At 51.4% G+C, this 13,379-nt stretch overlaps 1 protein-coding gene and 1 long non-coding RNA gene across 4 annotated transcripts in view; one reads left to right on the top strand and one right to left on the bottom strand.

The window, feature by feature from the left end:
* The window catches only part of LOC119971710 (bestrophin-2-like), a 68,397-nt gene that overhangs the window by 24,776 nt on the left and 30,242 nt on the right, over positions 1–13,379 (top strand). For both annotated transcript variants that reach the window (XM_038807635.1, XM_038807636.1), the window contains 2 exons: positions 11,147–11,380; positions 13,115–13,269. In XM_038807635.1, the coding sequence (XP_038663563.1) occupies positions 11,147–11,380; positions 13,115–13,269 (389 nt within the window). The remainder of the gene's footprint in view (positions 1–11,146; positions 11,381–13,114; positions 13,270–13,379) is intronic.
* LOC119971713 overlaps positions 12,949–13,379 on the bottom strand; it is a 53,351-nt gene continuing 52,920 nt past the window's right edge. For both annotated transcript variants that reach the window (XR_005461897.1, XR_005461898.1), the window contains exon 5: positions 12,949–13,203. This is a non-coding gene — a long non-coding RNA (uncharacterized LOC119971713). The remainder of the gene's footprint in view (positions 13,204–13,379) is intronic.

Below are 13,379 nucleotides of genomic sequence, written 5' to 3'. Positions count from 1 at the left end.
CCCAATATCGGGTATTTTCCACGGTGCATCTGAAGTCTGCATACCACCAGCTCTCAATCCGCCCGGAGAACCTCCACTACATGGCGTTCGAGGCCGATAGCCGCCTCTTCCATTTCCTCCGGGTTCCCTTCGGCGTCACTAATAGGGTTTCGGTGTTCCAACGAGCAATGGACCGAATGGTAGACCAGTACGGGCTGCGGGCCATGTTTCCGTATCTGGATAATGTTACCATCTGCGGCCATGACCAGCAGGACCACAACGCCAACCTCCACCATTTTCTCCAGACGGCCCAAGAATTAAACCTTACATATAACAAGGAGAAATGCGTGTTCCGCACAAACAGACTGGCCATCCTCGGCTACGTCATTGAGAACGGAGTCCTGGGCCCAGACCTGGACCCCCTCTTAGAACTCCCCCTCCCCCATGGCCCCAATGCCCTCAAAAGGTGCTTGGGGCTCTTTTCATACTACGCCCAGTGGGTCCCCCAATATGCGGACAAAGCCTGCCCACTCTTCAAGGCCACACTATTTCCCCTGTCTGCTGAGGCGGGCCAAGCCTTCAGCTGCATCAGGGACGACATTGCCAAAGCAGCCATGCGGGCGGTGGATGAATCCACTCCCTTTCAGGATGGGAGCGATGCCTCAGAGGTAGCGCTAGCAGCCACTTTAAACCAAGCAGGGCGGCCCATTGCATTTTTCTCCCGTACCCTCTCCGCTTCAGAACTCCGACACTCCTCAGTCGAGAAGGAAGCACAAGCCATCATGGAGGCTATCCGACACTGGAGGCACTACCTCACAGGTAGGAGGTTCACCCTCATTACCGACCAACGGTCGGTCGCCTTCATGTTCGACAACTCGCAAAGGAGCAAAATAAAAAATTACAAAATTCTTCGGTGGAGGATTGAACTCTCCACCTACAATTACGATATCAAATATCGACCGAGGAAGCTCAACGAGCCCTCGGATGCCCTATCCAGCGGGACATGCGCCAGCGCACAAATCAGCTGCCTAAAAGCCATCCACGATGACCTCTGCCACCCAGTGGTCACCCAGCTCGCCCACTACATCAGAGCCCGAAACCTGCCTTTCTTCAACGAGGAGGTAAAAGCGGTCACCAGGGACTGCCCGATCTGTGCGGAGTGCAAACCGCACTTCTATAGACCAGACAGGGCCCACCTAGTCAAGGCTTCTAGGCCCTTTGAAAGCCTTGCGATTGATTTCAAAGGGCCACTCCCCTCCACTAACAAAAACATTTACTTCCTTAATTATTGACGAGTTCTCCCGATTCCCCTTCGCCATCCCATGCCCCGATATGACCTCCCACACAGTCATTAGGGCCCTGCATTGTGTCTTCACCCTGTTCGGTTTCCCCAGCTACGTGTACAGCGACCGGGGTGCGTCCTTTATGAGTAACGAGCTGCGTCAGTACCTGCTCGACAAGGGCATCACCTCGAGCAGGACTACCAGCTACAACCCCAGGGGGAACGGACAGGTGGAGAGGGAGAACGCGACGGTCTGGAAGACCGTCCTACTGACCCTCAGGTCCAGGAAGCTCCAAGTTTCCCAATGGCAGGAAGTCCTCCCTGACGTGCTCCACGCAATTAGATCCCTCCTGTGTACAGCTACCAACCAAACCCCTCACGAGCGGCTCTTCATTTTTTCCAGAGGCACTACCACAGGGGTCTCACTTCCGGCGTGGCTGAGGACGCCAGGCCCGGTTCTCCTAAGGAAGCACGTCAGGGCGCACAAAACCGACCCCATTGTTGAAAAGGTGCACCTGCTTCATTCCAACCCACAGTATGCATTTGTTGAGTTCCCGGACGGTCGCCAGGACACAGTATCCCTCCGGAACATGGCACCCGCTGGATCCAGCCCCCCATCTACCCCCATCGAGGAACTCCTTTCCCCGTTCCCTATACAGCCGCCACCTTGCGCCCCCGATTCTGCGAGCTCACCCCACCAGTCCCGAACGCCAGCACCAGCCCGCTCCCCGCACCCCCAGTCTCCATTCGACCAGGAGGTGTATGAGGCTCGGACAAGACTCGCCCCGGAGCCGGCAACCGTACCCCAGACCTCGACGCCCGCCCAGCCACCGCAAGAGGCTGCAACCCCGGTGCTTTGCAGATCAAAACGGACAATTCGTCCACCGGACAGACTGACTCTTTGAGCCATCACCCCCGCCGGACTTAATTTTTTAAACAGGGGGTGAATGTGGTGAATGTGATTCACACTATATATATTTGCCAATATCACTCCATGTATATATGTTCGTTATCTACCCATTGTAAGATCAATGCTGTATATAGTTGCCAATATAACTCTGTGTATATATGTTCACTATCCACCATTGTAAGTGCAGTTGCACTATCCAACCACCAGGGGAGTGGCTCTGGGAGTACGCGAGAGTTTGTACTGGGCTCATCCCTTGGCTCCGCCTAGGACTCCTCCCCCTGGGACCGATGTATAAAGATCAGTGCCTTAGAGCCAGCCTGCCAGTTCATCTGGAGTTCAACGACGAATAGGCTGGCTCTGTTGTAAGTGTATTAAAGCCTCTGTTCAGATCCAACTACACGTGTTCGCTGAATTGATGGTTCCATCAGTCACCATCTGCGGCTATGACCAGCAGGACCACGACGCCAACCTCCACCGTTTTCTCCAGACGGCACAGAAACTGAATCTCACGTATAACAAGGAGAAATGCGTTTTCCGCACAACCAGACTAGCCATCCTCGGCTATGTCGTGGAAAACGGAGTCCTGGGCCCAGACCCGGACCGTATGCGCCCCCTCTTAGAACTTCCCCTCCCCCATTGCCCCAAGGCCCTCAAACGGTGCTTGGGTTTCTTTTCCTACTACGCCCAGTGGGTCCCTCAATATGCGGACAAAGCCCGCCCACTCTTTGGGGCCACACGATTTCCCGTGTCAGCCGAGGCACGCCAGGCCTTCGACTGCATCAAGGAGGACATCGCCAAAGCGGCCATGCGGGCGGTGGATGAATCCACTCCATTTCAGGTAGAGAGCGACGCCTCGGATGTAGCTCTTGCAGCCACTTTAAATCAGGCAGGGAGACCAGTCGCATTTTTCTCCCGTACCCTCTCCGCTTCAGAACTCCGACACTCCTCAGTCGAGAAAGCACAAGCTATTGTGGAGGCTATCCGTTACTGGAGGCACTACCTCGCAGGTAGGAGGTTCACCCTCATCACCGACCAAAGATTGGTTGCCTTCATGTTCGACAACTTGCAAAGGGGCAAAATTAAAAACGACAAAATTCTGAGGTGGAGGGTCGAACTCTCCACCTACAATTACGACATTAAGTATCGACCCGGGAAACTCAACGAGCCTCCGGATGCCCTATCCCGCGGGACATGCGCCAGCGCGCAGATTGACCGATTGAAAGTCATCCACAATGACCTCTGCCACCCGGGGGTCACCCGGCTCGCCCACTACATCAGGGCCCGAAACCTGCCTTTCTCCAATGAGCAGGTAAAAGCGGTCACCAGGGACTGCCCGATCTGTGTGGAGTGCAAACCACACTTCTATAGACCAGACAGGGCCCACCTGGTCAAGGCTTCTAGGCCCTTTGAACGCCTCGCGATTGATTTCAAAGGGCCACTCCCCTCAACTAACAAGAACGTTTACTTTTTAAACGTCGTAGACGGATTCTCCCGTTTCCCATTCGCTATCCCGTGCCCCAACATGACCTCCCACATAATCATTAGGGCCCTGCATAGCATCTTCACCCTGTTTGGTTTCCCCAGCTATGTATACAGCGACCGGGGTTCATCCTTCATGAGCGACGAGCTGCGTCAGTACCTGCTCGACAAGGGCATTGCCTCGAGCAGGACTACCAGCTACAACCCCAGGGGGAACGGGCAGGTGGAGAGGGAGAACGCGACGGTCTGGAAGACCGTCCTACTGACCCTCCGGTCTAGAAAGCTCCAAGTCTCCCAGTGGCAGGAAGTCCTCCCAGACGCACTTCACGCTATTAGGTCCCTTTTGTGCACAGCGACCAATCAGACCCCTCACGAGAGGCTCTTCATTTTTTCCAGGGGCACTACCACGGGGGTCTCACTTCCGGCATGGCTGAGGACACCGGGCCCCGTACTTCTGACGAAACACGTCAGGGCACACAAAACCGACCCCCTTGTTGAAAAGGTGCGCCTGCTCCACTCCAACCCCCAGTACGCCTTCGTCGAGTTCCCTGACGGCCGTCAGGACACGGTATCCCTCCGGGATCTGGCACCCACCGCATCCAGCGCCCCCTCTACCCCCACAGAAGGACCTCTCACCCTACACCCCATGCTGCCGCCCGCGAGCTCGCTCCACCAGTTCCGCGCACCCACGCCGGTCAGCCCCCAGCGCCCCCGGTCGAACCAGGAGAGTATGAAGCTCGGATACAACCCTCCCTGGAGTCCGCCATCGTACCCCAGCACACAACACCCATCCAGCCACCGCAAGAGGCTGCAACCCCGGTGCTCCGCAGATCATAGCGGACAATTCGACCACCGGACAGACTGACATTGTAGACCACCACCCTCGCCGGACTTGAGCTTTTTGCAGGGGGTGAATGTGGTGAATGTAATATGATCATTCACACTATGTCTTTGTAAGCGCAGTAGCGTTATCTGACCACTAGGGGGAGTAGCTCTGGGAATGCTCAGGAGCTTGTACAGGGGTCCACCCTTGGCTCCGCCCACGACTCCTCCCCTTAGTGCTGCTGTATAAATACCCTTGTCCAGAGTCAGCCTGCAGTTCACTGAGAGTTGATCAACGGGTAACAGGCTGGCTCTGTAGGAAGTCGATTAAAGCCTAGATTCATATCGGAAACACGTGTCTGGTGAATTGATGGTTCCATCACTCCCCCACTAGCCTGAACGGCAACCCCTTCAGCCTACTCTCCTGCCCCCTCGCCTGAATTACGAACATCCCGCCCTTAGCCATGTTCAGTTTATATCCTGAGAACCGGTCAAATTCCCTCAGGATTTCCATAATACCGTCCATCCCCACCATTGGGTCCGTTATGTATAACAGCAGATCATCTGCGTATAACGAGACTCTATGTTCCATTCCCCCCCGGACCAGCCCTTTCCAGCCCGTAGAAGCTCTCAGTGCTATTGCCAGCGGCTCTATGGCCAGCGCAAACAGCAGAGGGGAGAGAGGACAGCCCTGGCTTGTCCCACGGTGCAGTCTAAAGTAGTCCGATGTCGTCCTGTTCGTCTTTACACTCGCCTCCGGGGCCTAATATAATAGCCTAACCCAGTCGATGAACCCTGCCCCGAACCCGAACCGTCCTAGTACCTCCCACAGATAATCCCACTCAACCCGGTAAAAAGCCTTTTCAGCATCCATGGCCACCAGTATCTCTATCTCCCTACTCTCCGGGGGCATCATAATCACATTGAGCAGCCTTATTAGGTTGGCCACCAGCTGCCTCCCCTTTACAAACCCAGTTTGGTCCTCCACAATTACGTCTGGTACACAGTCCTCAATTCTGGCCACCAAGATCTTAGCCAGTAACTTAGGGTCTACGTTGATCAAAGAGTTTGCCGTATATGACCCACAAGCCTCCAGGTCCTTACCCCTTTTCAGAATAAGCGAGATGGTGGCCTGCAACATCGTCGGGGGTAAACTCCCTCAGTCTCTTGCCTCGTTAAAGACTCTGACCGGCACCAGCCCCACTATCCCGGCAAATGTTTTGTAAAACTCCACCGGATACCCATCCGGCCCCGGGGCTTTATCCGACTGCATGACCTTCAGGCCCCCAATACCTCTTAGATCCTGACCAGGGCCCCAGTCTGTCCACCAACCCCCTCCCCATTCTTGGGAAGGTCAGTCCGTCCAGGAATTGCCTCATACCCACCCCCGGTCCCCCGGAGGGTTCCGAAGTGTACAGCTTCCTATAAAAGTCCCTAAAGACCCTGTTCAGCCCTGCCAGGTCACCCACTAGATTACCCTCCCCATCCACTACCCCTCCCTATTTCCCTAGCCACATCCCTCTTCCTCAGTTTCTGCGCAAGCATTCTACTGGCCTTCTCCCCATGCTCATAAATCGCGCCTTTTACCTTTCTAAGCTGCTCTACAGACTTGCCTGTAGTCAGCACCCCAAACTCGGCCTGCAGCCTCTGTTGTTTCCGGAGTAACTCTGGCCTCGGGGATTCCGCGTAACTCCTGTCCATCCGTAGAATGTCCTTAATCAGTCGGTCCGTCTCTGCCCTGTCTGTCCTGTCCCTGTACGCCCGGATTGAAATCAGCTCCCCTCTCACCACTGCCTTCAGTGCCTCCCAGAGCATCGCTGCCGAGACTTCTCCAGTATCGTTCACCTGCAGGTAATTCTGCATGCATTTCCTCAGCCTCTCACACACCGCTTCGTCCGTGAGTAATCCAACTTCCAGTCTCCATGGTGGGCGCTGAAAGCTGTCCTTACAAAACTGCAGGTCTACCCAGTGCGGAGCATGGTCTGATATTGCAATTGCCGAGTATTCTGCCCCACCATTCCGGCCAGCAGGTCCCTACGCACAACAAAGTAATCAATTCGGGAATACACCTTGTGGACGTGGGAGTAGTACGAGACTCCCTCGCTGTCGGCCGGCTAAATCTCCACGGATCTGCTCCCTCCCATTTGCTCCATGAACCCACTCTGTTCCTTTGCTATCGCTGGCAACCTGCCCGTTCTTGAACATGACCGGTCCAGGCTCGGGTCCAGGACTATATTAAAGTCCCCGACCATGATCAACTTACGCGAGTCCAAGTCGGGGATCTTCCCTAGCATCCTCCTAATAAAATCCACATCGTCCCAATTAGGGGCATACACATTAACCAGGACTACTCTCACCCCTTCGAGCTTACCCCTCACCATAACGAACCTGCCACCCCCATCCACGACTGTGCCCTCCGCCTCAAATTGTACCCTTTTCGCAACCCCCCTCGTCTTTGAAACAAGCCCCGAATGAAAGACCTGACTGACCCTGCCCTTCCTTAACCTAACCTGGTCTGCCACTTTCAGGTGCGTCTCCTGCAGCATGACTATGTCCGCCTTCAGGACCCGCAGATGCGTAAACACACGCGCCCTCTTCACTGGCCCGTTTAACCCTCTAACATTCCAGGTGATCAGCCTGGTTGGCCCCCTTTGCCGATCAGCCATCCCCTGTCCTTGGCCAGCCCCCCAGCCATGTGTCGCGCTTCCTCTGGCCCGCCTCCTGCCCGGCTCCACCCATGACTTCCTCACTGTTGCCATGCCCAGTTTCCATCCCCGTCAGCAGAACGACTCCCCCCCCCTAGCAACACCATCCTATCACCTAACCCCTGCTCTAATCTAACTATATGCACACACCCCCACCTCGGCTACCATTGACTAGCCCCACTCGGCTAGCCAGGGCTCCCAGCCTCAGCACCAGCGCGTCTCTCACCCATTGTTCCCAGTCACCCCTCCCCTGACCCATCCATACCACTTCCCCAAATCAGCCCTACTTAAGCAAACACTCTATACAAGTCATAAACAACCCCCACAATAGCACAATTCAAGTTAAACAAGACAAAAAAAAGAAAGAGATAAGAAATAACAGGCACTCTCAGTCCTTCCCATGCAGACACAGAAAAGATTGCACAAAGTTCCCCTGAAGCATCCCTCTTAACCCAACCCGGGCGCGGGAACACCTCGTTCCCCAGCAACTTCTGAAACATACCCTCTACAAATGTGGCAACGTCCGACCCCTCTGCCCCCTCTGGGAGGCCCATGATTCTCACATTCTGTTGATGAGATCTGTTGTCCAGGTCCTCCAGCCTTTCCAGAAGCACTTTTTGCTGGTCCCTCAAGCTCCGAATCTCCACATCCGCCACCGTTTGAAAGTCAGCCTGCTCCTCCACTGACTTCTCCAACTGCTGGAGCTTCTCAGCCTGATCATTGAGCCTTTTTTCCATCCGGTCAATCGACTTCTGTAGCGGCTCCAAGTTGTCACTTCAGAGCCAAAAATCCCTCCTCCATAGTCTGCAGCAGCTGCTCCATTGTGGGCTGGGCTGTCGGCGCCTTGCTCTGAACACCAGCAATGCTGGTCTCTCTCACAGCCTCCACTGTGCCCTTACTCAACCACTTCTTCTGCTGTTTAGTCCCTCCGGCTTCTTAGGTCCATCAATTCTCTATGGGTCCTGTGCCTGAGTACTATAGCTTTCCAGTTCCGCGCTCAAAAGCGCAAAAACGTCGGGGGTAAAGGTCCAAATGTCCGACCGAGACGGGAGCCACCAAATGTGCGACCTACTCCCTCATAGCCTCCGCCGGAAGGCCTGCAGTGGTTATTCCTACTGATACGGTCGTTGACAGATGCACCTGTGGCAGGCAGGTTGGTGAGGATGAGGTGAAGCATGTTTTTCCTCTTGTTGGTCCAGAGTCAATGTTGAGGAGTCCCTGGGCAACTCCCTTCTAACTGCATAGCAACGTGTCACCACCTCTGCTGGGTCTGTCCTGCTGGTGAGATAGGGCTTACCCAGGAATGGTGATAGTAGTGTGTGGGACATTATCAGTAAGATATGATTCTGTGAGTATGGCTATGTCAAACTGCTGCTTGACTAGTCTATAAAACACCTCTCCCAATGTTGACATAAACCCCCAGATGATACAAGGAGTACTTCTCAGGGTCAACAGAATTGGTTTTGCTGTCGTTGTTTCTGATATCTAGGTCAATGCCGGGTGGTCCATCTAGTTTCATTCCTTTTTACTGACTTTGTTTGATTCAACTAGGGATAATGTCCCTAAAGGACATTAGTGAACAAGATGGGTTTTTACGACAATTGACAATGGTACATGGTCATCAGTGGACTTTTAATTCCAGATTCTTATTGAATTCAAATTTCACCATCTGCAATGGGGGGAGTTCAAACCCGGGTCCCAAGCATTACCCTGGGTCTCTGGCCCACTAGTCTAGTGACACTGAACTACTTAAATAGTAGTTAAAAATAAAATCCATAGATGACCAACAACGAACCCTATAAATTAGAAATATTATCAAAATCTTACATTATTGTGGCCGACACTCATGTCCCATTACATCTTATTGCAGACCCAAGGACCTCAACCCAAAAGTAGATGAAACATTCACCTTAATATACAAATATTTTGTTATTTTTAATTTATTATTTACTATACAGAAGGAGGTTGTTCGGCCCATCGTGTCCGCACCAGCTCCCAAAAGACCTACCCAGCTAGTCCCATTCCCCAGCCCTATCTCCGTAACCCTCAAAATTAATTTGGTAGCAAAAACAAGGTGGCAAGTTATTTTCTGAATGGCCTTAAATTAGGGGAGGGAAATGTGCAATGAGACCTGGTACTATCTCTGTAGCCCTCTAAAGTAATCACTTTCAAATATATATCCAGCTCTCTTTTGAAACCTCCTATTGAATCCACCTCCACCACTCTGCCAGACAGCGCATTCCAAACCCCAACAGCCCTCTGAGTAAAGACGTTTCTCCTTCTCTTACTCTTAGCTTTCTTGCTGACCATCTTGAAATTGTGACCCATGTCATTGACATACCAACTAGTGGAAACAGAATATCTTTCTTCACCCTGTCAAAATTGTTCATAATTTGAACACCTCAATAAAGTCACCTCATAATCTTCTCTGCTCCAAGGAGAACAAGTCAATTTCTCCAATCTTTCCTTGTATCTAAAATTCCTCATTCCTGGTATCATTATTGCAGATCTCCTCTGCACTCTCTCCAAGGCTTTAACATCCTTCCTTAAATAAGGTGCCCAGAACTGAACACAATACTCCAAATGTGGTCTCCCTTTCAGCACTTCCACAATTTCTTTATTTTGATTGACAGTACCATTGTTGTCAGATTTCAAGGAACCCATATTGCCGACTGACCACTCTCTCTTTCCAAATCTAATTTGAAATTGACCGTGTTGGAGATTTGAGATGCCCGAATGCCCATCTGCCTCCAAGCTTGTGTGAGAATAAATGAATACTTAAATACAATGCAGTTTTATTCTATAATGACATTGTTTTGTGCATTTACCTTTCCCAATGGTCATGTGACAACAGTGCAGTTTTAAGTGGCAGGAATGAAGTAAGCCCTGTTGCCATTATCGGCTTTCTGAGGGATTTTGTATGCACCATCTATCTGGATGCAAGAGGATAAAAAGACCTGCATATGTTCCTTATGTGACCTGTGTATATTCCTCATTATTTCCATTCCCAACTCTGACTATCTATTGGAAAGCATGTCACCCAGATCAGCCCCAAAAGGTAGGCCCAAGCACTACCCAATTCATTCCTCCCTAGTTTCAACACTATCATTAAGGGGGCGATTCTCCGTGACCTGTGTCGGGCTGGAGAATCGGCGCAACCGCGCCCCGACGCCAACGCGCGATTCTCCGAGGTGCGGAAAATCGACGCCATTTGCGCCGGCGCGTTTGATGCGGCACCGGCCACGGGCCGCTGTAATAGGCAGGGCCACCGATTCTCTGGCCCGGATGGGCTGAGTGGCCGCGCGGATACAACAGAGTCCCACCATTCAACCTTGGTCGCTGCCGGCGGGAACTCTGCATGAAGGGTCGGGGGGGCGGCGGGGGGGGGGCCTCCGATGAGGTCTGGCCCGCGATCGGGGCCCACCGATCGGCAGGCCGGCCTTCCCCCCCCCCCCCCCCCCCCCCGGGCCTACTTTGTTGCGCGGCCAGCCCTTAAATCCCCACGCCATGTTGCGTCGGGGCCGGCGCGCTTAAGAAGTCCCCCGCGCATGCGCAGGTTGGTTCAGCCGAACTGCGCATGCGCGGGTTGGCGCGGAGCCCATTTGGCGCCGGGAAGGCAGGCTGGAGCAGTGTGAACAGCTCCAGCACCGTGCTGGCCCCTTGTGGGTGACAGAATCGGTCGTCCACGGGCCGGTTTCGCACCGTCGTGAAACGCAACGGGGTTCACGATGGCGCGAACACTTTATCTCCATTTTGGAGAATCGCTCCCTATGTCTTTTTACTAGCATACTCTTACAAGCCCACTTGTTACCTATCTCCCTCCATTTGACGATGCAACCAATAACTTCTCTTTAACCTCTTTTCTGCTTGGAATCTTCACCTCTAATACTCTATCAAACAACATTTACATCAGAAGGTGTACCACTGGACCCTACCTTTCTGCTCACTGGTGATGATCTCTCTCCCTAGGTTTCTATGTGAGTCTGGTCGTGTCTCGCTGGTGGAGTCAGTATCAGAGCATGCCATGGCTAGACCGTCTTATGTGCACCGTTTCCTGTCATGTCCAAGGCACTGATGAGTATGGCAGGATGCTGCGTAGAACATTGATGCGGTATGCGAACCTCGCCTCCATCCTCACCTTCCGCTCAGTCAGCACCGCCGTCTACAAACGCTTTCCCACCATGAGGCACATAGTGGAGGCCGGTGAGTAAACAAAACAGGGCGGCAGACAGTGGAAGGGCCCAGGGTTAGCGCCCCACCCCCAGGCACAGCTCCATTCATATCTGGGGAATGGGAGACAAAATGAGTGCTGGGTAACGGTTGGCGAGGGAAAATCAGAGAAAGGGAGACATTATAGATGGGAATCAGTCCTGGTCTTCTCAGAGGCTGATACCAGGAGGCCTTGGTAGCAGCCAGCTAGACACCTGCTTTCCCAGCTGCAGAAATGGCAGCTCAGGCGGATAAAGGAGGTGGATAAAAGTGCAAAAAGAAACACCCACTAATTACTGCCATAAAAGATTGCAAAAAGAGTCCACCCAGATTAGTACTGGGTCATACAGACAACAAACTATCATGTTCATTCCCTGGTCTACTCTCAGTTACTGATCTGCAGACACTGTTGTCCTCAGTGCCCCTCGGCTATAGAGGAAGAAATTCAGCTGGAATTTCCACTCCTGGTTATTATTCAATGACCCGTGTTGAAAGTGTTTCTGTGAGTGTTGAACAGGATTGTGTTTTGATTGCGATGTCCCTGTGTTGTTCTGATGACGCGCACCATCTCAGTTCACAAATTAGTAATGAGCACTTGGATGAGGCTCTAAAAGTCAGCCAGCCTTCAGTGTTAGATATGCCTCCAGGAAAGGAGGAATATAATTGGACAGAATTGTTAACCAAGGATTCTGCTTTTGTGCTTGCCAGCATTTAATTTGCACCCGTTAAAATGAGAAAATATGGGTTGTCAGGTGAAAGCGCCAGCTGTGATGTACAACAGCTAAAAAATAGATCACACCGCTTTCTTCACTTGGCTAAGAGAAGCTGAAGGAGAATCAGAAGGCAATTAGAAATCATGATTGACAGAAGTCAGTCACATGGCAAATCGCATCAGACAGATGAGAACTGTCCTTTGAGTTTTTGCACAATCAAGTGCTTGGTTCTGAAAACGTCTATTCAATAAACCCTTGGTACTTCAAGGTTTTATCTATTTTTTAACATCAACATGTCTAACAAATATAACTATTTAGAAAAAAAATTAGGGCTATTGAGATGGTCCTTAAAATTAGGTGGTTGTCATGGGCATAGGAAAGTGTGGGGATTTTTGATTTTTAAAAATGAATGGTGGATACCTTGTTGGTGTTAAATCGCCAACGATGCAAACAAATTTAGGGATCCCAAGGTATATCAACTTGGCTTTCCTCTGCTAGATTTTATTTTTTGAGGGGAGGGGCCCCCAGCCCCTGGACTCCTCTGTTCTTATGCCTATGAGTTGTATAAAAAGCCTTGAACAAGCCTGTAGTGGATTTTAAAAATCAGTGAGAGTTTAACAGTTTAATTAGACAAAACGTAAAACAGTACAGTTCCTAAATGATTCTACTTAATGTAGAACAGTTTTAGAACGGTTCTGTAAATAAATGTTCCGCAATATTGCTCATGTAATGCCATGTTATTTCTGCTGTCTTTGATAAAGTGCAGCAGTGCCTCCTGTATTTATAGAATTCCTGAGTTCATAAGGTGCTTGTAATTATCAACAAGAATGAATCCTTCATTGACTACAGTTTAAAATGAATGTGTAAATACTTTTTGCTTTATTAAGTATTTAATTAAAAATTAATGCCTCTTTTCACATAGAGAACTGGAAAATAAAGAACATATTGCAGTGTAAAAAAAACACAGATCACAGAGTGACTTTCTCGTCCTTTCTTTTGTCACTTTTTCTTCCAGGTTTCATGACTCCAGATGAGCACAAGAAGTTTGAACGCCTGAATTCTCCTCACAACAAGTTCTGGGTTCCCTGTGTGTGGTTCGTCAATCTAGCGGTGAAAGCGAGGAAGGAAGAACGAATCAGTGACTATGTGTCTTTGGCGCACATCTTCAGAGTGAGTGTCTGCACTCAGTTGGGTAGCTTTGGCATCTGTGCCCTTCCTTCAAACTCAGCCTCAGCAGTCTCCCTTCCCTGCCTTTCCCCGAGTGAAATTGCATCCCCAAA

The sequence above is a fragment of the Scyliorhinus canicula genome, chromosome 9, assembly GCF_902713615.1.
Source record: "Scyliorhinus canicula chromosome 9, sScyCan1.1, whole genome shotgun sequence".
NCBI classification, from domain to species: Eukaryota; Metazoa; Chordata; class Chondrichthyes; order Carcharhiniformes; family Scyliorhinidae; genus Scyliorhinus; species Scyliorhinus canicula.
This window is presented reverse-complemented; position numbering and strand designations above follow the sequence as displayed.